The sequence below is a fragment of the Bison bison genome, unplaced genomic scaffold, assembly GCF_000754665.1.
Source record: "Bison bison bison isolate TAMUID 2011002044 unplaced genomic scaffold, Bison_UMD1.0 scf7180017863606, whole genome shotgun sequence".
Classification (NCBI taxonomy): domain Eukaryota; kingdom Metazoa; phylum Chordata; class Mammalia; order Artiodactyla; family Bovidae; genus Bison; species Bison bison.
In genome coordinates, this window is record NW_011494178.1 from 876044 (window position 1) to 903923 (window position 27880).

The window sequence follows — 27880 nt, forward strand, 5'->3', positions numbered from 1 at the left end:
CATACAGATTTCTCAAGAGGCAGGTCAGGTGGTCTGGTATTCCCATCTCTTGAAGAATTTTCCACAGTTTCTTGTGATCCACACAGTCAAAGGCTTTGGCATAGTCAATAAAGCAGAAATATATGTTTTTCTGGAACTCTCTTGCTTTTTCCACGATCCAGCGGATGTTGGCAATTTGATCTCTGGTTCCTCTGCCTTTTCTAAAACCAGGTTGAACATCTGGAAGTTCACGGTTCATGTATTGCTGAAGCCTGGCTTGGAGAATTTTGAGCATTACTTTACTAGCATGTGAGATAAGTGCAATTGTGCAGTCTTTTGAGCATTCTTTGGCATTGCCTTTCTTTGGGATTGGAATGAAAACTGACCTTTTCCAGTCCTGTGGGCACTGCTGAGTTTTCCAAATTTGGTGGCATATTGAGTGCAGCACTTTCACAGCATCATCTTTCAGGATTTGAAATAGCTCAGCTGGAATTCCATCAAGTCAGGGATGTTCAAAGGACACTTTAAGGACTCTAAGTTGTATCTTATATACAGTGAAATTTGATGTAGGATTTTTAGCAGGGAAATAAGATGTTCTGCATAGAGAATCATGTCATCTGTGGACAAAGTAGTATTTCTCCCTTATCAATTTATATACCTTTTCTTTCCTTTTCATGTCTTACTGCATTACCTAGGATCTCCAGTACAATGTTGAAAGGGGGTGAAAAGGATATCCTTGCCTTGTCCCTGATGGTGGCAGGGTGGCATCTAGTTTTTCACCATTAAGTATGATGTTGTTGTTGTTTTTCAGTTGCTGAGTCATCTCTGACTCTTTGTGAACCCATGGACTACAGCGTGCCAGGCTCCTGTGTCGTCCACTGTCTCTCAGAGTTTGTTCAGATTCATGCCCGCTGAGTTGGTGATGCTCTCTAACCATCTCATCCTCTGCTGCCCTCTTCTCCTTTTGCTGTCAATCTTTCCCAGCATCAGTGTCTTTTCCAGTGATTGGTCTCTTCACATCAGGTGACCAAAGTCTTACAGCTTCAACTCCAACATCAGTCCTTCCAATGAATATTCAGGGTTGATACTCTTTAGGATTGTCTGGTCTGATTTCCTTGCAGTCCAATGGACTCTCAAGAGTCTTCTCCAGTACCATACCAGTATGATGTTAGCTATAGGTTTTCTGCAGTTGTTGTTTATCAGTTTGAAGAAGTTCCCTTCTCTTCTTAGTTTGGTGACAGTTTTATCATGAATTTTGGATTTTTACTGGATTTTGTCAAATGCTTTTTCTGCATCTATTAATATGATCACGTGATTTTTCTTTAGTTTGTCAATGTGATGGATTACATCCACTGACTTTTGAAGCGCAATGAGATTTTTTAAAGGGTAGTTTGACTGCTGTGAGGAGAAGAGATGGAGGTGGGGTGGGAGTGAGGAAACAAAAGTGGGATTGTGGAGATCAGTTTAAAAATGCCTGGATAAACCGTAGTAAAAGATGATGAAGACATGAACCAGGCAATGTAAGTAATAAATGATGTAGGAAGGACACACTTGCTGTGATTTTTTCAGTGGGTCATGGGGGAGAGATGAGGAGAGGACGCCAATGAATCCCAGGTCTCTGCAGCTGGGTGGGTGGAGCTTCTGGGAGACCACCAAATGGTATGTGGACACTGCCAAGTGTGGGCTAGCCCCGGAATGTGAGGTTCTATGACTTCAGCAAGAGCAGTTACAGTGGCGGGGGGACGGAGACACAGCTGGGCAGCAGAGTCAACTGAAGGTGACAAAAGTGGAGACTGACTTTGTGGTCAACTCTTTCGAGACGTCTAGGTGTAAAAGAGATGAAAGGAACAGGGCTGCAGGAAAAGAGATGGTTTCTGGGAAGATCTTGTTGTATGGTTAGAAAGACCAGAGCTGCTTGACACTGCTGGGAAGCTGAGGTAGAGAACAAGGTCACGATGTGAACTAATCAAGGACAGCATTCTGGACATTCCCTCTCTCGTACACCATCTATTGTTAAATAGACTTCATTTTTTTAGAGTAGTTTTAGGTTCACAGGAAGATGGAGGGGAAGGTACAGAGATTTCCTATATGCCCTCTTCTGCTACATGTGCACATTCTCCCCTGCTAAAAACATCCGCACTACATGGTCCATTTATTACAACTAATGAACCTATGTTGACATGTCACTATCACCCAGTCCTAGTTTACACTGGGCTTCATTCTTGGGGTTGTATATTCTGTGGGTTTAGACAAATGAATAGTAATGTTTTCACCATTATAATATCAGACAGAGTAGTCTCACTGCCCTAAAAGTCCTCTCTGTGCCTTCCCTCCCAACCCAATCCCTTGCAACCACTGATCCTTCTACTCTCTCCATAGTTTAATTTTTTCCAAAACGTCATAGAGTTACAATCACATACAATCTGTAGCCTTCTCAGGTTGGCTTCTTTCACTTAGTAATATGCATTTAAGTTTCTTCCATGTCTTTTCACATCTTTTGATAGCTCATTTCTTTCTAGCTGAATAATATACCATTGTCTGGATGCACCTCAGTTTATTTATCCATTCACCTGCTGAAGGACACCTCGGTTGCTTCCAAGTTATGGCAATTATAGATAAAGCTGCTATAAATATCTGTGTGCAGGGTTTTCTGTGCACATAAGTTGCCATCTCATCTGGGAAAATACCGGGGGATGAGATTGATGGATCATAAGAGTATGTTTCATTTTGTAAGAAACCCCCAAACTGTCTTCCAAAGTGGCTGCACCACCAACAATGATGAGAGTTCCTGCTGTTCCACCCCCTTTATGTTGTCAGTGTTTGGATCTGGGCATTCTCGTGGATGAGTAGTGTTGTCTCATTGTTTTAAATTGCAACCTGTGATGACATATATAATGTGGAGCAATACTTTGGCCACCTGATGCAAAGAGCCAACTTATTGGGAAAGACCTTGATGCTGGGAAAGATTGAAGGCAAAAGAAGGGTGCAGCAGAGGATGAGATGGTTAGATAGCATCACTGACTCACTGGACATGAGTTTGAGTAAACTTCGGAAAATAGTGAAGGACAGGGAAGCCTGGCGTGCTGCAGTTTGTGGGGTCACAAAGAGTCGGGCACAACTTAGGGACTGAACAACAACAACCTTCGATATGCTTACTTATCATCTGTCTTTGGTGAGATGTCTGTTAAGGTCTTTGGCCCAGTTTTAAATTGTGTCATTTGTGTTCCATTATTCATTTTCAGTCTCAAACTTAATCAGACCTTTCAGCACATACATTTGGTATGTATGGCAAGTGTATTTTCTAAACAACTCTCTTTCAATTATATGTGTGTATGTATGTGTGTTCTGTCTTTAGGGACCCTCCAGCTGCTGCCCCATCCTGGGTCCAATAGAGCGGTCTGCATCCAGTATCTTGCATTTCTCTCCTGCAGTTAATTTTCTCTACTGAATTCCCAGCAAGCTTCTGCCTCTACCACTTCAACAAAATGACTGTAATCAAGGTCACTGAGAACTTTCACTTCTAAGTCGTTTCAGTCGTGTCTGACTCTGTGCGACCCCATAGACGGCAGCCCACCAGGCTCCCCCGTCCCTGGGATTCTCCAGGCAAGAACACTGGAGTGGGTTGCCATTTCCTTCTCCAATGCATGAAAGTGAAAAGTGAAAGGGAAGTCGCTCAGTCGTGTCCGACTCTTGGCGACCCCATGGACTACAGACTACCAGGCTCCTCTATCCATGGGATTTTCCAGGCCAGTGTACTGGAGTGGGGTGCCATTGCCTTCTCCAGCAATTGTCTGTGATGGGTCCTCAATATCACTTCCGACCAGTGATGACATGGCTTGGCTTCAGGACAGTTCACTGTCCTTCCCTACCCCCTGCCCACTCCCTCCTCATCTCCCCACCTTGCAGGAGTTAGAACCCCTCAGAGCTGTACTTGAACCACTTCTCTGTCTACACTCCCCCTTAAAGCTTTAAATGCACCTGGAGCCAACTAGCCCAGCTGTGTATCCCATCCAGGTCCTTTCTGTTTCGTCGAAAATCACTCAACTGCCTGATCCATGCCCACATTCATACATCCAAGGAGCACTCCAAACTGCACGCCACCCAACAGTGACTGCCCCCCACCCCCAGGAGGTTTCTCAAATCCTCGGAACCACTCCAGCCTCCCAGTTTCTAGACCAAAACCTGGAGCCAGGCCACCCCTCTCCTGCCACAGCCACTCTCAGTCAGTCAGAAAACCTCTCTTGCCCTATCTTCACACGTATCCAGATCCAACCACCTCTTCCCACAGCCACCACCCCGGTGTTAACCACCGATGTCCTTCTCACTGCCGTGGACTCGAGGTGCCCCTGCTTTCCCCACAGTCTGCTCTCAGCTCAGTGGCTCAGGCAACTTCTTCAAAGTGGGTGTCAGATAGTTTCACTCCTCTGCTGCAAACCAGCGTATCCTTCCCCTAATCCTTGCACCTACACGACCTTGCTCAGCACTGCCTGCTTTCCTGCCTGAGGGCTCTGTCACCGTCCCTCCTCCCTGGGCTCCTGTCGCACTGGGGCCTGCTGCTCCAGGCCTGGGCTTCTGCTGAGTGCCCTTTGCCTGGACATCGGGAGTTTTGCTCCCTCAAATTACATTCTGGGAGGCCTTCCTGACACCCCTCTCCCCAGTCTGAAACCCCTTCCCTGCTCTTAAGGAGGAACCCCAGCTTCCACAGCAGGGCTCCACACAGACAGGCTTTCAGGAAATAATGTTCTCCAAGAAACGGACTCAAGGAAGAGGAGTAAACTATAAACCAAGGTCCCGGAGTAGGTGAGATGGTTGGACGGAAGCACAAAGCACAAATCTTAACAGTGGGCAGAAGGGATCCGCGCCACAAGGGTCCGGGGTCAGTGGGCGGCCCCCGAGTTTCCTTCTTCCCGGTTTCCTTTCTGCTTTTAGTCCCAGTTTCTTTCGCACCTCAGGGCCCTGGCCCAGTGGGCGCTCAGCGGACCCTTCCTAATGCCCGCATCCCTGTGCAGCGCTGGGACCCAGAATGACACTGCGGGCGGTCACCCAGGAGCACAATCCCGCCCCTCGCTGACCTCCTCCCAATGACCCAGTCCCTGGCTCCCCTCCTGCTGACACCCCATACACCTCCCGCTGACGTACCCACCCCCTTCCAGTGACGCTCTTCAGATGAGCCCATAACGCCTCATCCCCTCCCGCAGATTCCTCCGCGGTCCTTATCCGCTTTCCCGGGTTCACGCCCTTCCCTCCGAGCATGCTCAGAGTACTAACGCCCGCGGGCCGTGCCCGGAGCGCGTAAGAGCCAATCCGCAGCCGGTGCGCTACTGATTGGCGTCCAGCGGCAGAGGTTCCGAATTCTGATTGGACAATCCTGCTGTTGTGGGCGGGTCTACAAAGGCGGAGGCCGGAAGTGCAGCAGAGTTGCTCCTGCCTGGGCTGGGATCCCCGGGGTCGTGAGCTTGCCATGGCTGCGCTGCGAAGGCACGGTAGGCGGGGACCGCTTGTGTCGGGGGACCGGTGGCTTTGGGGGAAGGGGACCCGGCGCTGTGGGGAATGGGGAGTCTGAGGCCTCGGGACTGTGGGGACCCGAGGCTGTGGGGACGGGGACTGTGAGGGACGAGGGAGCTGTGAGGACAGGGTCTGTGGGGACCCAGAACTGGGAAGGATGGGGGCTATGGCGTGGTGGTGGGGGTTGCTGTGGGGATCGGGACCCGGGACTGTGGGGGACAATGGCCGTGAGGACTGGGGCTCTGAGGTACCCGTGACTGTGAGGGATGGGGGCTATGGCGCGGGGTGTGGGGGTTGCTGTCGGGGCCGGGACCCGGGATTGTGAGGATGGGGGCTGTGAGGACAAGGTCTGTGGGGACCCGGGACTGTGGGGATGGGGGCTATGAGGAACACAAAGCTTTGAGAGGCGGGGAGGGCGTCTGTGAGGACAGGAGCTGTGAGGGACGGGGGCTGTGAGGCCTCGGGACTGCGGGGACGCGAACTGTGAGGATACGGGACTGTGAGGGATGGCGGCTGTAGGAGTCTGGGACCTGAGACTATAGGGGACAGGTGTGAAGACCTGCCCAAACCCCACATTCAGACTCTCAAACCATTTAAGTGCAGGGACCCTCAATTTCTGGGGACTTAACTAGTGTTTATTAAGTGGTGGCATATTTTTAACCAGCACCAAAGGCAGAATGGGACTTCCTTAGTGTCTCAGACTGTAAAGAATCCACCTGCAATGCAGGAGACGGAGGTTTGACCCCCGTGCAGGAAGATTCTCTGGAGAAGGGAATGGCAACCCACTCCATTATTTTGCCTAGAGAATTCCATGAACAGAGGACCTTGATGGGCTACAGTCCTTGATGGGGTCCCAAAGAGTCAGACAGGGCAGAGCAGCCAACACTCAAAGGCAGAATGGATACATTTAATTGGCTAACCTGGCACATGCTTTAGAATGAATGTCAGAGATACAGGGAACTTCAGACACTTGAGAAGCTCAGCGAACTTCTCATTACCCTGTATCATCAACATTAAAATTAGAAAAAAGGGAAGATTATGTTTTCCTCAGTTTTATTCAGATATGATCAATACACAGTACTGTATGGGTTTTAGGTGTACAGCATAGTGACATGATGGGCTACATATTACAAAGCCATCACCCAGTAAGCTAACATCCATCACCTCATATAGCTACAAAATCCCTTGTGATAAGTGCTTTTAGGACCTACTTTCTGTCTTAGGAAATATGCCTGTTAGCAGTAATCGCCATGCTGTACAAGTACATCCTGGGACTTATTTACTTGTGACTGGAAGCTTGTATCTTTTGACCGTCTTTACCAATTTGTCCCATCCCTCAATCACCTCTGGTAACCGTCAGTCTGTTTTCTATATCTATGAGCTCCTTTTTTCTTTTTATTTATTTATTTTTTTTTATAGATTCAACAAATAGTGAGATCTTACAGTATTTGTCTTTCTTTGGCTTATTCCACTTAGTGTAATGCCCTCAAGATTATCTGTGTTATTGGCAATGGCACTTTCCTTCTTTAAGGCTGAATAGTATTCCACACCTTACTCATTCATCCATCCACGGACACGTAGGTTGTTTCCATATCTTGGCTATTGTGAATAACTTCAGTGAACATTGAGGTACATGTGTCTGAATTTTCAAGTTAGTGTTTTCATTTTCTTTGGATAAATACCCAGATCCAAAAGTGGAATTGTATATCGTATCATAGTTTAATTTTTAATTTTGTGAGGATCCTCCAGACTCTTTTCCATAGTGGCTGCACCAATTTTCATTCCCACAAGCAGTGCACAAGGGTTTCCTTTCCTTCACATCCTCACCAACATTTGTTATTTCCTGTCTTCTTTGATGATGGCCATTCTGACAGGTGTGAGGTGATATCTCATTGTGTTTTGATTTCAATTTCCCTGATGATTAGTGATCTTGAGCATCTTTTCTGTGTACCTGTTGACCACCTGTATGTCTTCTTTGGAGAAATGTCTGCTCAGTTTCTCTGTCCATTTTTTACTCAGATTATTTGGGGCCTTTTTGCTACTGAATTGCATGGTTCTTAATATATTTTAGATATTAGCCCCTATCAGATTTATAGTGTGCAAATATTTTCTCCCCTTCAGTAGGTTGCCTTTTCATTTGTTGGTGGTTTTGTTTTGCAGAAGCTTTTTAGTTTCTTTTGTTTTTACTGTTGTTGTCTTTGCTTTTGGTGTCAAATCAAAAAAAAAAAAAAATCTTCACTAAGACTCCTGTTGTCAAAGAACTTTCTCCCTATGTTTTCTTCTAGGAGTTGTGTGGTTTCAAGTAAAGGTGAAGGTTTTGGATATGTTTCTCATTTTACTTGGATTAGTTCAGGCCATGATTATTTTCTTTCCTTCTCTCCATTAAAACAGATGCTGTGTTTTTGCCCTTTGAAAGGAAAAGCCCAGTGGCAACTATAGTTAATATTTACGTAAAATAAGGAAACTAATTTCTCTGTAAGGCAGAATATGGAGAAAAGTAGATAGCATTCCCAGTCTGCTTCCTCTGTAGGAGAACACTGCACCTCAGTAACAGTACTGGAGTAGAAGGAACGGGGTCTCCTCTATCTTCCAACTGGGATGTGGCAACGTTCTGAGTTGCCTTCAAGTGTCCCCTCAGCCTGCCCTGCCAGATCCCTTGCGTCGTGTCTTGGTGACAAAACAAGAACAGTGTTTGCTCTCCGCACAAAATGATCACAGCCTTACGTGCATTTAAAATGTTTCAGAATGGCTAATGGCATAGTAATTGCTGCTAAAAAACTGTGAGGAAAAATTTTGGACAGAGTTTGAAATATTTTTAAGTGTTAAAGTTTTGTGAGAAACTGAGTGTTTAGTGTATGTCTACTGCTTAGATGGTGAGGCCACCTCAGATTGGTCATGGCGTAGGATTCCAGTTATGTTCCATTTGAATACTATTTATAGTCTTATTTTGAGAACTAGTTTCCTCTTAATTAATATTTCAGAAAGCTTGCCAACTCTTGCTTAATCTTAGCTAATTGTTTTTCCATTTATAATTCTATGATGAAACTCATTAAGAAACTATCATTGAATTTGCATATATATTGAGCTTCTCTTTCTTGTGAATTGATACAATACTATTATCAATGTATTCCTTTATTCCTAGGCAGCCTTTTCATATTACAGGACAAAAAACCCATATTGAATATTGTGGTGGAAAAAGCTATAGAGAGGTTGGCAGATAAATATTACTTTACTGAAAATAGGAAATTGAAAATACTGTTTAAGATTCCAAGAAGTACCTTAAACTTAAGAAAATTTAAAGTGTCTCTTAAGCTATACAGATATCAGGTGGAAAAGGGAATCATCTGAGTCACTGTTTACTGAGGTTGGGGAACTCTTCCTTTTCTTTATGATTTTCTTGGTGTGTGTTTGTTTTGGAAGATTTTCTGTACCAAGCCAGGCTATAGTTGGGAGGCTGTGATCAAACTGGCCACTGGGAAAGTTCAATGAAATTCCATTTCTGATCTTATTTTCAGAAGTAGTTATTCATTTATATATGATTTCAAAAAGCCTGCCAACTCTCATTTTAAGTTCTAGATAATCACTTTTCCATTAGATAATCACTTTTAAAAGGTATGTTATAAACCTGTTCGTTCTGGTAGCCTTCTTTCATAATGAAATATCTAGAAATCACATTTTTAAAGTTATTTGTTAATACTTAGGGTCTTCTTTATTTTTGTGTAATTTCTATAAATATGTGGCCCCATCAGTTTTACTGCTTTCCATTTAACATCCACCCTTGAAAATACAGTTTTTTGGCTAATTTTTTTCCTCATGTCTCCAGATTAGCTCTACACATGTTTTTTTGTCCTCTGAGAATTGTGCTTTTCTGAGAGACAGTGGTTCATAGGGATGATATGGCAAGAGAATCACAAATGAATCAATATCATTTCTATTACCAGAAAGCTCTCCAGTATAAATGTAGTAAAAAGAAATGTGTAGTTTTACATCCATGTTAAATAAAGTATGAACGTAGATGTGAACATAGATGTTGAGGGAAATGTGTGTTACTTTACCATCAAAGTGAACTTTTTTAAGGAAAAGGAAAATATTTTTGATGTTGATGGGGTAACTTACTGGCCTCAAAGTTCAAGAGGGTTTTTTTTTTAAACGCATAGTTTTCATTTTCCTTTGTCTTTTTTCAGAGTGGAACGCTATGGAAGAAAAAGTTCTATTTCCGTTGTTTTTGTTTTTATGAGAGCCTTTTCTAATAGAAAATATATTCACCCAGATCCCCTGATGAGGAGGCTTTCCCCTCTGGGAGGAGTGCTGGGAACCAAGTCCCTCAGGCAGGGGCCTGTTAGACCCTCCTTCCTAAGACTACCGCGAAGGAGGCCTGATAACTTGAAATACTGCCACTAACACCTCTGTTAAACATGGAGCAGACCCCTGCCTTTTTTTACCCCCAGCTGTTAGATTCTAAACATGTAGCTGTGTGAAAGAGGTCAGAATTGAATTACCACCAGCAATCAAGCCATCTATTTCCTTTTGAGGTACATGTATTCACAGTCCTTCCCAGGTATCTAATTTCCAAAGAAGACTTGACTGAAGATTTATTTTTCTTTGTCTTATGTCTTTAGCTTGAAACAGCAAGTGTGGATGACAGTCCTCTCTGAAAATCATATCAAAATGGCTTGATTCCCCTGTGACACAGAGACTTGATCTCTCTGTTTGGTATTCCATCCTATTAACTTCAGACGAGATGGTTTTCTCCATGGTGACCTTTTGCTGTGTCTCTTGTGTCCCAACTCCAGGCGCCCATCTGCGTAGTGATTGTACTCATCTCCTGCAGGCATCCATGTCCGTTCTGCTTTTTTATATTCTACTGATTACTTTTTGACAGATACCAGAGTTTCAAGTTAGAACCTGCTCCTGCTGCTGGGAGAGGGGGTAGGGGCACAGCAGGAGGACGAGGTGTGAGGAGGGAGGAGCAGGCAGGTCACTGGGTCCCTGTGGTGACACAGAGCTGCCTTCCTGAACCTGAGCACCCAGCTCTTTTTTGTTTGTTTTTGAGCACAATGTAAATTAAGCACAAAAGAGACTTTTAACACCTAAATTGATTTTTAGGGCTACATTTGCAGTAGGCAACACACACAAACACTGATACACACAGTCACAAGGTGCATTTCAACAAACCAAAGGTGACAGATGCTTTTTAAAAATGATGCTTTACTGTGTGCCAGTACCCTGAAAAAAGTAACCTCTCATTTCTGTTCTGCTTTTGACTTGAATCCCTACATAGCTGTGGCCAGAAGTCCCTATCTGTAGTAAACTGGTAGGCAGTTCACATGCACCCATGTCCTTCATAGCCCTAGAGGCTCCAAGAAGTTAGAGTCCAGTGGCTGCACATTTCTTTTGGTATAAAATATTAATAGCTAGTGATTTCTATTTAAGTAAACTATGAGCTCCTTCTGTGACTGCACTGGAGCGACCCCATCCTCCGTTTGAAAAGCAGATGAGCTGATGGGGGGTGGGGGTGGGGGCAGGTCCTCGCTGACAGCTTGTTTTCTTTAGAGGACAACGTTCATGCATTGAGTGGTCTTATTCTCTGTGTTGTGAATAAGAAGTGAAATTCACTGAGGACTCCTCCAGCAGTATTAGCTGGTAGAAAGTATTACTTTGTTTGTTACGCATGGCTCTTTTAAAGTTGATTTTGGAAAATTAAAATCATTATTTTTTAAAAGACTATGCTTTAAATTGTGACAACTGAAAGTATTTAGACATGTGTTGTTGTTTTGTCACTAAGTCATGTCTGACTGTTTGCAACCCCATGGACTGTAGCCCACCAGGCTCCTCTGTCTATGGGATTTCCCAGGCAGGAATACTGGAGCAGGGTGCTATTTCCTCCTCCAGGGGATCTTCCTAACCAAAGGATCTAACCCTTGTCTCCTGCATTGGCAGGTAGGTTCTTTACCTTTGAGCCACCTGGGAAGCCTGTATGAGACATGTATATTTATCAGCTTCCAGAGCCAGCTGTGAGGCAAGCCTGAAGCCGTCAGACCCCACCCAAGTCAGAGACCCAGAGACTGGCCCCAGGACCTTAGCCCTGGAGCTCCCAGCCTGGGCTCTGGGCTGAGTCTTGTCCCTGAGGAAGGACCACATATCCTGAACCTGCTGCAGGCCTGGGCCCACCCCCACACCCCAGGGTCATGCAGAGACACCAAAAGGCAGTGAGTGGAGACCAGAGGGCCTCAAGACCTACTTTGCAGACAGGCCGCCAGCTAGGTCATAGATACAGTGTGTGCAGGTGACACGCTGAATTCAGGGACAGTGCCGCAGCCACACAGCCCGTGTCTCCGCCCATGGCCGGCCTGCTATGTGCCGCGCCCTTGCCACTGTGTCAGGGCACCAGTGGAAGCAAAATTGTCAGGTGACTGGTTCATCTCAGTGTTTCCTGGTGGTCGTGCCGGTTTCTCCCTGGGATTGCGGTGTATCTTGGTTCCTTCAGGCTGTGTGGTGTTCCGCAGTGGATGCACGCGCTGCTTGGTGATGACCCATGTCTGGTTTTCCTGTAGTGTAGTCATGTGTTCACACACATGTGTGTGCAGAGCTCAGCCGTGACCTCAGCGGGATGCCTGCATCAGCTGCTGCCAGCCCAGGTGGCTCTCGGGCTCCAAGTGTCCCCAAGTTCATTTTAGAGCAGGATGACTGGTTAGGGTTTTGTCAGCTGCTTTTGGTTCTCCCAGAAATTGCACCCGGTTTTCTGGAGTAGAAGTTTTTCCCCTCTGCTATTTAAGGAAATGCACGTGACCATTCAGTTTCTATTGGAAACTTGGAACCTGCCCTTTGGACAGGTCTTGGAGTGCTGGCCTAATGGAACAGACCGCCTCCCTGTGACCCAGGTGCTGCCCTGGCCGTCCGCAGTGGCCTGGGGAACATGCTCACAGGCCTGTGCTGCCCAACCTGGCAGAGCTGGGAGGCAGGGCCTCCGCGTGGCCGGGGAAATGAGGGCATCCCCGCGAGGACTGGCTTCTTCTGCAGGGGCTCCCGGGGGTGGGCAGACGGGTGACACCAGGACCCCATGCTCCCCCCAGGCGCCTGGCTGAACACCACCTGGGCTTGAGTAGCTTTCTCAGGAGGCCTGTTGTGTTTTTAGACCCAAATTGTGTGTTTTCCAACTAGCACCAATTGGAGGGGCTTATTTCTGCAGTGAGGGCCATCTGCGCACAGGGTGAAAGGAGGAGCGGTCTATGCCATTAGGCTTGTGCTCCCTCTGGGGGACAGGAGCCTGCCCTCCATGACCCACAGGGGGCTCAGCGGCCCCGTCACACGTGACCTCTCACTTCCCCCTCCTCACATCACCGCCTCCTCAATGGCCCTAATGTCTGTCCCCCACTTTGTCGTCTGAATACCTCAAGCCTGTCTCCAGAGTCCTGCTCTTGGTTTCTGCCCCATGGTACTTGGTCACTAGAGCAGTTTTCTCTCTCTCTCTCTGTTGATTTGTTTCTAAATTTAATGAGGTTAAAACAGATTACCTGATGGCTCAGACAGTAAAGAATCCACCTGCAATGCAGGAGACCTGGATTTGATCCAGATCCCCTGGAAAAGGGAATGGCTACCCACTCCAGTATTCTTGCCTGGAGAATTCCTTGGACTGAAGAGCCTGGCGGGCTACAGTCCATGGAGTCACAGAGAGTCTACCACGACTGAGCAACTTTCACTTCATTTCACTTCAAAACAGATTCACTGGATTAACCTTTCCCCTCATCTTTCTTGGCTGCTCTTTTGAGATTGTCCCTGCTCGTTGTTCACACTTAAATCAGGACAGAAATGTTTATTCACTGTGGCAGCGCTTCCCCTCCAGTCAGGGCAGAGAGTGCCCTGAGATAAGCCAAGTGAAGAATCTGCATCCTTGTAGGCACTGTGCCAACTATGCTGTCCCTGTGGGGGCCCCAGAGGGGGCCCTGGGTCTGCCCAGCCTGTCTGCTATGAACTGGCATGGACCCAGCCTCTCCAGGGCTGCTCTGCAGCCCAGGACCACAAACCAGGGTCTGAAAACAGCTCATAGTCAACCAGCGACGAGGTGGAGGAAGAACAGAACTGTGAGCCCACGTGCCCCATCAGTTCCCAGCCTCACCTTGCCCACCTGTGCTCACACCTGTGGGGGTACCTAGTGCAAACACAGTGCTGGGGGGCCTTTGATGCCTACAGTGCTGGGGGTCCTGTGATTGGGTCAGTAGTGGGGGTGCTGTGATGGACAGTGCTGGGGGGGTGACCCTCATGGGGACAGTGCTGGGGGTCTTGTAGGCACCACCCTTTTTGTGTCCTGTGGAGGGGCAGTCACTTAGCCCTGAGATGGTGATGTCATGATATGTCTTGTTTTATATAAAGTTCATTTGCAATTTAAATAAAACTTCAACCAGTAATACTTTCCTTTCTTTTGCAAATTGATTGCTTCTGTAGTGTTTGTTGGAAAAGTACTGAAGAAACTTTATCCTGAGGTTTCACACAGCCAAGAAAAGAAGGCCCCTGTGACTCCAGCCTCCAGAAACCCACCTGAGAAAGGGGCTCCTGAGAGAGAGAAGGGCCAGAGTGTCCCTCCTGAGACAGGTGAGCGCTGTTTCCCTGGAGAGTGAATGCTGGTCTCAGGCCACTGTGGCACCATCACGGGCGCAACGGGGTCATTCTGCTTAGACTTTTTGGGGATGGTTACTTCACTTGTGAGGGAAGAAGTGCCCCCAGCTGGGGACAGGGTCAGGTTCATCACTGTTTTGGGTTCAACTCCATGCTGTTCCTGGGTGCAGTGACTGGGCCCTGCTGCCCCAGGACCGCTGCCCACAGTGTTCGTGCCGCTGTTCTGCCGGAGAGCCAGAGGTATAGGAGGGACTCTCAGCCTCTCAGCCCTGGAGTCACACTCGAGCATAGTGGCTGCTGTTTATTGTGCTCTTCCCTTTCAAAGACAGTCCTGTCCTGGGCTGAACTGTACCCTCTACAATTTATGTGTTGATGTTCTGACCCCAGAACCTCAGGATGTTGACCATGTTTGGAGATGGAGTGAAATGAGACCTTTAGGGTGGGTCCTAATCTAGGGCGACTGGTGAGATAGGAAGAGATCAGGACCCAGACACATACAGCAAGACGACCATATGAGTTTTCTTTCCTTTTCTAACCTGACGGTTTTAACAGTGATTATTCACTAATGAGCTTTCCAGGTGGCTCAGTGGTAAAGAATCCACCTGCCAATGCAGGAGATGCAGGTTCAGTCTCTGGGTTGGGAAGATTCCCTAGAGGAGTGCAATAATTAGTGCAATAATTTGGGCAGTGTCTTTCCTCAGAAGCTCCAGGTTGGATCACATCATTTCAGCAGGCAGTTGTTGTTCATTGTGAAGGCCCATGTGAGCCACGCTGTAATGGCTGGTGCCAGCAGCTGTGTGGTCCCGTTGGAGGCTAGGACAGGGTCCGGGGAGAGGTTGCATGGCCAGCGTGGTGCCGAGGCCGGGAGAGATGTGAGGGTGCTGCAGGTGGGATTCAGCTGTGATCTTGGTGTTTGTCCACCTGTGTGCTTCTCAGACCACAGACCCTGCAAGTGGTGCTTGCTATCTGAGTCACAGCCTCTGTGTACCCCACACAGGGTACACTGGTCACCTACCATGGCCTAAACTTGGGTGGGAGGGGGCGGGGGAGCAATGAGAAGGATACGGTGTGGCTAGGATGGTCTCATCATGTCCTGGGGGGCATCTAGTCCCTCTGTTTCTGGATACCCTGCCTTTCCTCCCCTTGCAGAGTACCCTCTGGCCTCAAGGATCCTTGGATTGGGGGTTGAGGGCAGAGTCTGGTGGGTAGGATCCCCCACCTTCCTCACGGCTTCAGGCAATGAGTAGAGGAGGCATTTCTGGGAGTTTTCGTTTTTGTTACAGATGCAAATGAGCCTAACTTATTTGCCTTCCTGAAAACTCCATGCAATGTACAGCAGCAACATATTTTTTAAAAGATAAAATTCATTTAATCTAAAGTTAACCATAACCATTTCAAAATGCACAATTCAGTGATTGTTAATATACTTAACTATGTTGTGTAAGGATACCAGTAACTCCAGAACATTCTTATCACCCCAAAAGAAACCCATATCCATTACAGTTATCCCCAGTCATGCCTCCCTATTTTTTTGTTTCTTCAATTTATTTTATAATTGGAGGAAAATTGCTTTACAATGTTGAGTTGATTTCCGCTGTACAACAGTGAGAATCAGCCATAATTGTACATACATTCCGCCCCACCCCCTCAGTATTCTGGCCTGGAGAATTCCATGGGCTGTATAGTCCATGGAGTTGCAAAGAGTCGGATATGATTGAGTGACTTTCACTTTCACTTTTCACTTTTGCCTCCCTCATGAGCCTCCCTCCCCTCCACCCATCCCAGGCTGGGGTCCCTGTGTTGTATAGTAACTTCTCATCAGCTATCTTTTTTATACATGATAGTGTATATAATGCTGATGCTACATTCTCCGTTTGTCCCACTCCTTCTGCCGAAAGCCACAGTTCTAAACGACACAAGTACCCCACTGTTCATTGCAGCCTGATTTATGATAACCAGGATATGGAAGCAACCTAGATATTCATCTACAGATGAACGGATAAAGTTGTGGTATATAAGTACAATAGAATATTACTCAGCCATAAAAAAGAACAAATTTTAGTCAGTTCTATTGTGGTGAATAAACACAGCCTGTTATACAGAGTGAAGAAAATCAGGAAGAGAAAAACAAGTATCATATATTAACACACATATATGGAATTTAGAAAAATGGTATTGATGAACCTATTTGTAGAGCAGGAATGGAGTCTCAGATGTTTAGAAGAGACCTGGCTACTTTCTGTCTCTTCAGATTTGTGTATTCTGGACATTTTGTGAGTGGAATTGCATAGTAGGTGACCTTTTGTGTCTGACTTCTGTCAGTTCAGTTCAGTCTCTCAGTCGTGTCTGACTCTTTGTGACCCCATGGAGTGCAACACACCAGGCCTCCCTGTTCATCACCAACTCACAGAGTTTACTCAAACTCATGTCCATTGAGTTGGTGATGCCATCCAAAAATCTCATCCTCTGTCATCCCCTTTTCCTCCCGCCTTCAATCTTTCCCAGCATCAGGGTCTTTGCAAATGAGTCAGCACTTCACATCAGGTGGCCAAAGTATTGGAGTTTCAACTTCAACATCAGTACTTCCAATGAATATTCAGGACTGATTTCCTTTAGGATGTACTGGTTGGATCTCCTTGCAGTCCAAGGGATTCTCAAGAGTCTTCTCCAATACCATGGTTCAAAAGCATCAATTCTTCGGCACTCAGCTTTCTTTATAGTCCAACTCTCACATCCATACATGGCTACTGGGAAAACCATAGCCTTAACTAGATGGACCTTTATTGGCAAAGTAACGTCTCTGCTTTTTAATATGCTGTCTAGGTTGGTCATAACTTTCCTTCCAAGGAGTAAGCGTAAGCATCTTTTAATTTCATGGCTGCAGTCACCATCTGTAGTGATTTTGGAGCTCAAAAAATAAAGTCTACACTATTTCACCACCTATTTGCCATGAAGTGATGGGACTGGATGCCATGATCTTAGTTTTCTGAATGTTGAGCTTTAAGCCAACGTTTTCATTCTCCTCTTTCACTTTCATCAAGAGGCTCTTTAGTTCTTCTTCACTTTCTGCCATAAGGGAGGTATCATTTGCATATCTGACATTATTGATATTTCTCCCGGCAATCTTGATACCAGCTTCTGCCTCATCCAGACCAGCATTTCTCATGATGTACTCTGCGTATAAGTTAAATAAGCAGGGTAACAATATACAGCCTTGACGTACTCCTTTTTCTATTTGCAGCCAGTCTGTTGTTCCATGTCCAGTTCTAACTGTTGCTTCCTGACCTGCTTACAGGTTTCTCAAGAGGCAGGTCAGGTGGTCTGGTATTCCCATCTCTTTCAGAATTTTCCACAGTTTATTGTGATCCACACAGCCAAAGGCTTTGGCATAGTTAGTAAAGCAGAAGTAGATGTTTTTCTGGGACTCTTGCTTTTTCGATGATCCAGTGAAAGTTGGCAATTTGATCTCTGGTTCCTCTGCCTTTTCTAAAACCAGGTTGAACATCTGGAAGTTCACGGTTCACATATTGCTGAAGCCTGGCTTGGAGAATTTTGAGCATTACTTTACTAGCATGTGAGATGAATATAATTGTATGGTAGTTTGAGCATTCTTTGGCATTGCCTTTCTTTGGGATCGGAATGAAAACTGACCTTTTCCAGTCCTGTGGCCACTGCTGAGTTTTCCAAATTTGGTGGCATATTGAGTTCAGCATTTTCACAGCATCATCTTTCAGGATTTGAAATAGCTCAACTGGAATTCCATCACTTCCACTAGCTTTGTTTGTAGTGATGCTTCCTGAGGCCCACTTGACTTCACATTCCAGGATGTCTGGCTCTAGGTCAGTGATCACACCATCGTGATTATCTGGGTCATGAAGATCTTTTTTGTACAGTTCTTGTGTGTATTCCTGCCACCTCTTCTTAATATCTTCTGCTTCTGTTAGGTCCATACCATTTCTGTCCTTTATTGAGCCCATCTTTGCATGAAATGTACTCTTGGTATTTCCAATTTTCTTGAAGAGATCTCTAGTCTTTCCCATTCTATTTTTTTTTCTCTATTTCTTTGCATTGATCACTGAGGAAGGCTTTCTTATCTCTCCTTGAGATTCTTTGGAACTCTGCATTCCAATGGATATATCTTTCCTTTTCTCCATTGCTTTTTGCTTCTCTTCTTTTCACAGCCATTTGTAAGGCCTCCTCAGACAGCCATTTTGCTTGTCTGCATTTCTTTTCCTTGAGGATGGTCTTGCTCCCTGTCTCCTGGACGATGTCCCAAACCTCCATCCATAGTTCATCAGGTACTCTATCAGATCTTGTCCCTTAAATCTATTTCTCACTTCCACTCTATAATCATTAGGGATTTAATTTAGGTCATACCTGAATGGTCTCATGATTTTCCCTACTTTCTTTAATTTAAGTCTGAATTTGGCAATAAGGAGTTCATGATCTGAGCCACAGTCAGCTCCCGGTCTTGTTTTTGCTAACCGCATAGAACTTCTCCATCTTTGGCTGCAAAGAATATAATCAGTCTGATATCGATGTTGACCATCTGATGATGTCCATGTGTAGAGTCTTCTCTTGTGTTGTTGGAAGAGGGTGTTTGTTATGACCAGTGCATTCTCTTGTCAAAACTATTAGCCTTTGCCCTGCTTCATTTTGTACTCCAAGGCCAAATTTCCTGTTACTCCAGGGTTTCTTGACTTCCTACTTTTGCATTCCAGTCCCCTATAATGAAAAGGACATCTTTTTTGGGTGTTAGTTCTTGAAGGTCCTGTAGGTCTTCATAGAACTGTTCAACTTCAGTTTCTTCAGCATTACTGGTTGGGGCATAGACTTGGATTACTCTGATATTGAATGGTTTGCCTTGGAAATGAACAGAGATCATTCTGTAATTTTTGAGATTGCATCCAAGAACCATATTTCGGACTCTTTTGTTGACTATGATGGCTACTCCATTTCTTCTAAGGGATTCTTACCCACAGTAGCAAGTATAATGGTCGTCTGAGTTAAATTCACTCATTCCAGTCCATTTTAGTTTACTGATTCCTAAAATGTCGATGTTCACTCTTGTCATCTCCTGTTTGACCACTTCCAATTTGCCTTGATTCATGGACCTAACATTCCAGGTTCCTATGCAATATTGCTCTTTACAGCATCAGACCTTGCTTCCATCACCAGTCACATCCAGCACAGGTGAGCAGTTTTACATGCTCATCTATGTTGTAAGGAGTATGACTGCTTCATTTATTTTTCTTGCTGAGTAATGTTCCATTCTGTGGATATGTAACATTTTGTTTATCTGTTCATCAATTGATAGATATTTGGATTTTTTTCTACTTTTAGGCTTTTATCGATAAACAATGAACATCTCTGCACAAGTATTTGTGTGGACATGTGTTTTCAGTTCTCTTGGATGTAAACCTAAGAGTGGGATTGCTGGGTCACATGGTAATCCTGTGTTTACTGTGTTGAGGACCTGGCAAGCTGTTTTCCACAGTAGTGTGTCATTCTTCACCCCACCTGCCATGGAGGAGGGTTCCAGTTTCTCCACATCCTTGCCAACACTTGATGTTTTCTGTTTTCTTGATAACCGTCTTAGTAGGTGAGGTTGCACCTCATTGATTCCTATTTCCCTGATGATGCGTGTTGGACATTTGTGTATCTTTTGTAGAGAAATGTGTATATAAATCCTAGGCCCATTTTTCAGTTGGATTGTTTTTCTTTTTGTTGCTGAGTTGTACAAGTTAGTTATAATGTGGACACTGGAGCTTTATCAGTTACATGACTTACAAATATTTTCTCCTGCTCCATGGATTAGCTTTGTACTTCCTTGATGGTGTCTTTTGAAGTATAAAATATTTTAGTCTTGATTAAGTCCATCATATCTATTTCTTCTGTTGCCTGTGGTTTTGGTGTCATATTTAAGAAACCAAATCCAAGGTCACAAGTTTTACATCTGAGTTTTCTTCTATGAGTTTTATGGTTTTAGCTTTTGCAGTCAAGTCCTTTATCTATTTTGAGTTGATGTTTGTATATGGTGTGAGGTAGGGGTCCAGATTCATTCCCTTGTCTGTGGATATCCAGTCATACCAGCACCACTTGTTGGAGAGACTGTCTTTTTCCCACTTGGCACTCTTGTCAAAAAATCAGTTAGCCAAAGACTCTGTGCTCAATGCAGTAGGCCTGGGTTCAATCCCTGGTCAGGGAACTAGATCCCACACGCCACACCTAAGAGTTTGAATGCCCCAACGAAGATCCCGTGGACTTCAACTAAGACCTCATGAGGCCAAATTAAAAGAAGAAAAAAAATCAGTTAGCCATAGTTGTTTGGGTTTATTTCTGGGCTCTCAATTCTATTCCACTGGTCTCTATGTCTGTCCCTGTGCCGGTATGACACTGTTTTAATCACTGTAGATTTGTCATAAGTTTTGAAATTGCAGTAAGAGTCTTCTGACTTCATTAATTTTCAAGATTGTTTTAACTATTCAGTGTCCCTCACAGTTATGTGTGAATTTTAGGATCAGCGTGTCCAGTTCAGGGGGAAAAAAGCAGTTGGAATTTTGATACAATTTTGTGTTGAATTTGCAGATGATTCTGGGGATTAATGCTCTCTTACCAATATTAAGTTGTTCAAATCATGAATTTAGTCTAGCTTCCCATTTCTGTCATTTTTAAATTCTTTAAACAATGCTTTGTAATTTTCATTATAAGACAGGTATATCCATGCTTGGTATGTCCAAGCATTCTCTGTTGTGTCCAACTCTTTGTGACCTTAAAAAAAGTTTGTCCCAAAGTATTTTATTCTTTTTGATACTATTATAAATGGAATTGTTTTCTTTTTGGATTAGCTAGTGAATGTAAATACTAATAAACCCTTTGACCTTGGATTAGGTAATAGTTTCTTAAATATGGAAACACAGATTTTTGTATATTGACCTTATTAGCCAAACTTATTAGTGCTAACAGTTTGTGTGTGTGTGTGTGTGTGTGTGTGTGTGTAGTTTTCAGGATTTTCTATATATAAGATTTTATCCTCTGTGAGCAGGGATATTTCACTTTTCCCTATTCAGGTTGGACGCCTTTTATTTTCTTTTTTGACTATTGCCTTGTTTGGAACTTTGAGTGTAATGTTGAAGCAAAGTGGCATGAGTGTGAATTCTCATCTTTCCTGGTCTTAGGGGGAGCATTCAGGCCTTCTCAATGGAGTGTGATGTCAACCATGTGCTTTTCGTGCTTTATCTTTGTCATGTTGAAGTTCTCTCTATACTAATTTCTTGAGTATTTTTTAATCATGAAAGAACAGTGTATTTTTTTGAAGCACTATGTCTTGGGAATTCTGAAGGAAAAACACTTTATTTGCAGCTAGAAAAAGAGAAATCTTGACTGAAGACAAAACAACAAAATCACAATCAAACAGACAAAAATTGTGTGCAGGTCAAATGAAAGGTCATTTGAGAATTCCCTTGAAGGCTTGATGCCTGTGGAGGCGGCAGCTTGCTGATAATCAGAGGTGTAGATGTGCCAAGGTCTCTTCAGTGTTGGAAGAATCATCCTAATGAGGAAAGGGCCTTTGTCAGTCAGCCCTTGGCTGAGATTGAGAAAATGTTCCTTGTACTGTTAAAAGACACAGCATGGTGATTCTGATAATTATTTGTTCACTTTCGGTTCAATTCAATTCAGTCGCTCAGTCGTGACCAACTCTTTTTGACCCCATGGAGTGCAGCACGCCAAGGCTCCCTGTCCATCACCAACTCCCAGGGTTTACCCAAACTCATGCCCATTGAGTCGGTGATGCCATCCAACCATCTCATCCTCTGTCGTCCGCTTCTCCTCCCGCCTTCAGTCTTTCCCAGCATCAGGGTCTTTTCAAATGAGTCAGTTCTTCACATCAGGTGGCCAAAGTATTGGAGTTTCAGCTTCAACATCTGTCCTTCCAAAGAACACTCAGGACTGATCTCTTTTAGGATGGACTGGTTTGATCTCCTTGCAGTCCAAGGGACTCTCAGGAATCTTCTCCAACACCACAGTTCAAAAGCATCAATTCTTCTGCACTCAGCTTGCTTTATAGTCTAACTCTCACATCCATACATGACTACTGGAAAAACCATAGCCTTGACTAGACAGACCTTTGTTGGCAGAGTAATGTCTCTGCTTTTTAACCAAGCAATAGGTTGGTCATAACTTTCCTTCCAAGGAGTAAGCGTTTTTTAATTTCATGGCTGCAGTCACCATCTGCAGGAGCCCAAAGAAATAGTCTGCCACTGTTTCCACTGTTTCTCCATCTATTTCCCATGAAGAGATGGGACCAGATGCCATGATCTTAGTTTTCTGAATGTTGAGCTTTAAACCAGCTTTTTCACTCTCCTCTTTCACTTTCATCAAGAGGCTCTTTACTTATTCTTCACTTTCTGCCATAAGGGTGGCATCATCTGCATATCTGGTGTTATTGATATTTCTCCTGGCAGTCTTGATTCCAGCTTGTGCTTCATCCAGCCCAGCATTTCTCATGATGTACTCTGCATATAAGTTAAATAAGCAGGGTGACAATATATAGCCTTGACGTACTCTTTTGCCTACTTAGAACCAGTCTGTTGTTCCATGTCCAGTTCTAACTGTTGCTTCCTGACCTGCTCAGGTTTCTCAAGAGGCAGGTCAGATGGTCTGGTATTCCTATCTCTTGGAGAATTTTCCACAGTTTCTTGTGATCCACACAGTAAAAGCCTTTGGCATAGTCACTTTACAGAAGTGCATTTGTTTATTTTAGAAGAGCATTGGTAATTCCATTTGTTCTTAAAGAAAAGGACATGATCTGTAAATGGCCACAACCACCTGTGTGTGGGTTTTGGTGAATTTCTGTCACTCAAGAGTGCATATTGGACTCTCTTTTTTTTGTTATTGCTTTTATTATTGTTTTTAACTTGCTAATTATATCTGCATATATTTTAAAGAGCCAAATAATCCCACAAGAGTTATAAAAAACTGTGTCATTGTGCCCTGAGCCCCCTAACACAAGCACACCAACTTTGAAGGCATCAGCCAAGCCAGGGGCAGTCCTGTGGCGGTGCCCTGGCAGAGGGCACATGTGTGCTGGTGGTAGAGGGGGGCCGTGTGGACAAGCACAGTGCAGAGGGGAGTCAGAGGTTCGGAATGAAAGCAAACTCGAGTGAGTATCCTGCATATCAGACCCAGAGCCTGATCTGGTAAGAATGGTGAACCACAATCAAAGCCAGTCAGCCACGGAGAGGAGAGCCTTTGAAGTCGCCTCTTCTGAAACCTTGTGGCCACGCCAGTGTTTCTGGGAAGGCACTGGCCTCTGTCAGCAGCAACAGGGTGCTGACTTGCCCCTCCAGATTCTCAAGCCTCACCCTGCAGCCTAGTGTAGGGGCGAGGGGATGCCCTGGCCCTGCTGTCCCCTGAGCACTCAGTGGTGAACATGACCCTGACCGCCATCCTGCCAGTGAGCATCTGCTACCAGAAGAGGCGAGAGAAGCCAGGCCTGGATGTTGTGCTCTGCTCTGGGCCACCCTAACTTACACACGAGCAGATTCCCATCCACCGCCCGCAGGCCTGGCCTCAGGGCAGCGCATGGTCAGCACAGGAGCCTCGCAAAGAACTCTGCCCTCAGTGTCCAGCATCTGTATCCTTCATCCCAGGAGTCACCTTCCACCTCCCTTCTTGGCATCGCCTGTATTTATCCTGATAATTTGGTGAACAATAACATTTCCAAGTTCTGTTTGATTTTCTTATTGAGAAAAATTTAGCCAATTAAAAGCTTCCAAAAATACTCTTAAGAAAAATGATCAAGCGTTGATGTTGCCCGACAGGGGATAGTCTGCCTGGAAACACGTCTTTTCTCTGCCCTTGATCCCGGTGGGAACGACTCAGTCATTAATCAACTGGGCGGATAAGCCTAACGTAAGAACTATATTCTTGCACCTTAGCTTCACAAAAGTGAAATACACTGATGGCAGAAGCAATTGACAATGCTTCAAAGCTTTTACAATTTAAATGTCTTGAAACCACATATTCTGTTATGTGTGCACTAGTGATTTCTCTCAGTCCTTGTCATTGTTGTTTATAAAATGAGGTATTCATTTTTCTTTGAAAGAGTAATTGGGATATCCCCTTGTGTTAGGTAAAGGTTACTTTGCCATATTTTGAGTGAAAATATGGAGATGGAAGCGCTGATCCTACCCTGAGAAGGTGTGGGGAGCAGCACTGATGCTGCTCTGGACCATGCAGACCAGCAGCCCACTTCCAGGAGTTTATTTAGTGGAACTGCGAGGTCAACTGTACAAAGTTTTATATACCCTGGATGGTCATGGCAGCCACTTCTGATAGTGAAAATTTAGAGTCAATTTCTGTATGCAAAATTTAAGACTGGTTAAATTACAGTTAAATTTGCCAATAACATGGAACATCATGTAGCCATTAAGAGCATATAGATTTAAGTGTATCTTAATATTTTATCATAAAGATATTATACATATAATATATACATGTATAATGATAAAATATGTGTTCAGTTCAGTTCAGTAGTGTCCGACTCTTTGCGACCCCATGAATTGCAGCACGCCAGGCCTCCCTGTCCATCACCAGCTCCCGGAGTTCACCCAAACTCATATCATGTGATCCTATTAAGTGTGTGTCTGTGTGGGTGTATGTGCAGACACATATTAGCATTTACAGAGAAAAAGTTCCAGAAGGATAGGCACCATGATGTTGAGGTTGATATTATGATAATGAGGGGTGTGTTATGTGGAATCTTTTTGTTTTGCTTCTTATTCATGAATTAATTATGTTTTTATATAATATCATAAAAACTCAGAAGTTTATATAATAAGTAACTTAATGTAAATTTAAATAATCATAACTTGTTCCTTTTTCCTGGCTGGTTATATAGCTGAGTGGCTCTTCTGGCAAAATGCTCCGCTTACTAAAGTTGGCAGTTATGGCCATGGCTTCCCATCTTCAGTGAGTTTGGCTGGAGAAGCTGCTCAGCACGTGGACATCTGACAGCAACTGTCTGTGCCTCTTCCTGCAGGTGGTGACACTCGGGTCCAGCCCACACGGCGGCTCTATACCGTGGGCCTGCCTCCCGAGGGGTGGGTCCCCACTCTGCCGGAGCCGCTGAGCTGCTCAAGTTCAGAGAGCTCTTCCAGCAGTGAGGACACAGGAGGTAAGGCGGCCGACAGCCCAGGGACTCCAGGGTCGTAACTTCACGTGGACTTTAATGGGGGTGAGTGTCACGTGGCCATGTGGCCTGCAGTCATTACAGACACTTGTGAAGATGCGTGACAGCACCAACTCAGGTTGGGAGGGGACTCAGGTTGGGGTGTGATCTCAGCCCCGTTGTTAACATATTACACATCAGGAGAAGTCTGGCGTTACTATGTCCAAACTTGAAAGTGCTTCTCTTGTTAAGTGAACTTTTTTTCTTTACTTTCCAATTTTTTTCAAAATTTCCAAGATTGTTATCAGTTTTGTAATCATGGAAATAACTTAGGTTGCATGTCTGGTAGAAAACTGAACAATGCTGTCAGATGTTTTATGAGTGAAGGAGGTGCACTGGGGGTGGTACGGAGGCTGCATGTCATATTTATGCCTTAAAAATTCCCCCTTTAATTTATCGCTTTAAAACTTCCTTAAGAGGAATTTGGAATTTTCAGATAAAATTTTCCCCAGATGGTTTTTAACAAGTAATAAACTAAGAAACTCTATACCATACGCCTTAATTAATTTGCATATTAAGAAAATATGATTTTCTACTAGATTGATCTTTCTGACTTTCTAAGAATCAGAAACCATAAAATCAAAAATGAGATAGTTAAGGAGTGATATATTTATCTTTTTAAGCCCTGTTGAAAATCTTTGGAATATAATTATTGGAAAAATAGATTGTTTCATTAGAAAATTAAGCTATGTCCTTATAAAGATAAATCGCTTTGGTGATATACTCGCTGTGTACCTCAGGTGTTTAATAACAAAGTGCGGACTCACCCTGGAGCTGCCGCCACAGCGAGGTCCACCCCCGAGCCTCCCAGGCAGGTCTGCTCGGCACCCCAGCTGAGAGCCTTCTGGGTGCACTGTAAGCTAGAGGGGTGTCCTTCCGGGAGATGAAAAGCTCCACAGTCTTGTTGCTTGCAATTTAAGCAGAGAGTGTGAGGACTGGAGTCAGAAAAGAAGAAAAGTCCAGTGGGGCACTGTCCACCATTTGTGTCCGTTTGAATGTGCAGCACCGTTAAATCAGTTCAGTAGTTACATCTAAAGAAGTTGAGGAGGAAGCGTCAGTGCAGCTCGTTGCCCCATATGTGCCCGCGGCGTCCTGCCTCCCCTGGCTCAGCCCGGGTACAGGCGGCAGGCCTGCTGGTGACCCCCAAAACCGGCCCCCTCCTCCCCTCAGGCCTTGTCCAGACCCCTGGTTTGTCAGACCCCATGCAGCCAGAGGCACGTCCCTCCACTGCAGGCATTCGCGTCCTGCCTTCTAACAGTGCCTCAGCAGCTTTGCAAAGATCCTTTATTCATCCTGCAAAGGAGGAGTCCCTGCCTGCCACTGCCAGCAGGTGAAGTTCTGGGACCTCTACAGAGAGACGTTACATTCACATGTTCTACACAGAAATAGGAGCCTCAACTTTCTTATGAACTGAAAAACAGGCCAGCCTCTTGGAAAGAGGGCCTTTTCTTCTCTGTTACGCCAATCCTTTTTTTAAAAGAAAAATATTTTGTTTTTATGGACTACAAAAACACTTACTATAGAAAAGTCAAGCATTATAGAAAACACACAGGAAGTAAAACATTACCTAAGACCACCTGGGCAAGATCTCAATAAACATTTTTTGAAAATTCTCCCTGTACATGTTGTATGTGCACATGCAGCTTTTATAAAAGTACATATTATACGTCCTGCATTATAAACCACTTTCCACACTTGGTGTGTTATGGAGATTTTTTTTTTTCCATTTCATTGCATATAGATGTATTTATATCATTTTTTTTTAAGTAGCTGAAATCTGTCAGCTACTTATTATGTAAGCAATTTGTTTATAACTAGGCTCTCCTTTCCCACGTTGAAAGACATCTAGACCTTTCCCTGGTGCTCAATAAGCCCTTGGCATTTGAACGCTGTCATCACTGTGACAGTTATGCCCTCTGCTGGGCGCCGGCACCCTGGTATCTGTTTTCAGGTCTGTGGTTTCATTGACTGTGAGGTGCCTCCAGGTGTCTTTTCTACACTCTCCTGCCACCTGCCGTCTGGGCCGTTTCCCGGTTCCTCCTTGCTAGCCTCTTGTTTTGGATCTTCCTCTGTAGATGTCTTCCTTTTCCAGATTTCCTACGAAATCTCCCTTGCTTTGGTTTTAATTCCTCCGCGGACATGTGTGACGTGGTTTCTCGCGCTCAGGGTTCTCACACCCCCCTCTCTCACTTTCAGCAGCCTCCACTATGCTGTTTGTGACAGGAGTGGCTCCCGGGCCATGCGGCTCTCAGTAGAGGGCCAGCAGGCTCTGGTGGACACGGAGCTCCTCGCGGGGCTCCTGTGGGCTCCTCCCATGACCTCCACCCTGCCTGCAGAAACAGCCCCTGGGTTCCTGCGCCCTGGGCTCCTGTCTGCTCCTGCCAGTCCTGTTCTTGCTGGTCAGTCCTGCTGGGGCCCAGCTGTGCAGTGGTTGGTGTCTCATTCACTGACCTCACACACATCCTGTGTCCATCTGAGACGTGCCACAACTGCTGTCACCCTCTTCTGACCTGCCCCCCATGCAGCCAGCAGGCAGCGTCAGGTCAGGTG

At 45.0% G+C, this 27880-nt stretch overlaps 1 protein-coding gene across 1 annotated transcript in view; it reads left to right on the plus strand.

The window, feature by feature from the left end:
- The first annotated feature begins 5378 nt into the window (after nt 1-5378).
- The window catches only part of ERICH1 (glutamate-rich 1), a 33533-nt gene continuing 11031 nt past the window's right edge, over nt 5379-27880 (plus strand). Inside the window, exons 1-3 of the mRNA XM_010833411.1 lie at nt 5379-5462; nt 13927-14073; nt 25142-25276. Coding sequence (XP_010831713.1) covers nt 5441-5462; nt 13927-14073; nt 25142-25276 — 304 coding nt within the window. The 5' untranslated portion in view covers nt 5379-5440. The remainder of the gene's footprint in view (nt 5463-13926; nt 14074-25141; nt 25277-27880) is intronic.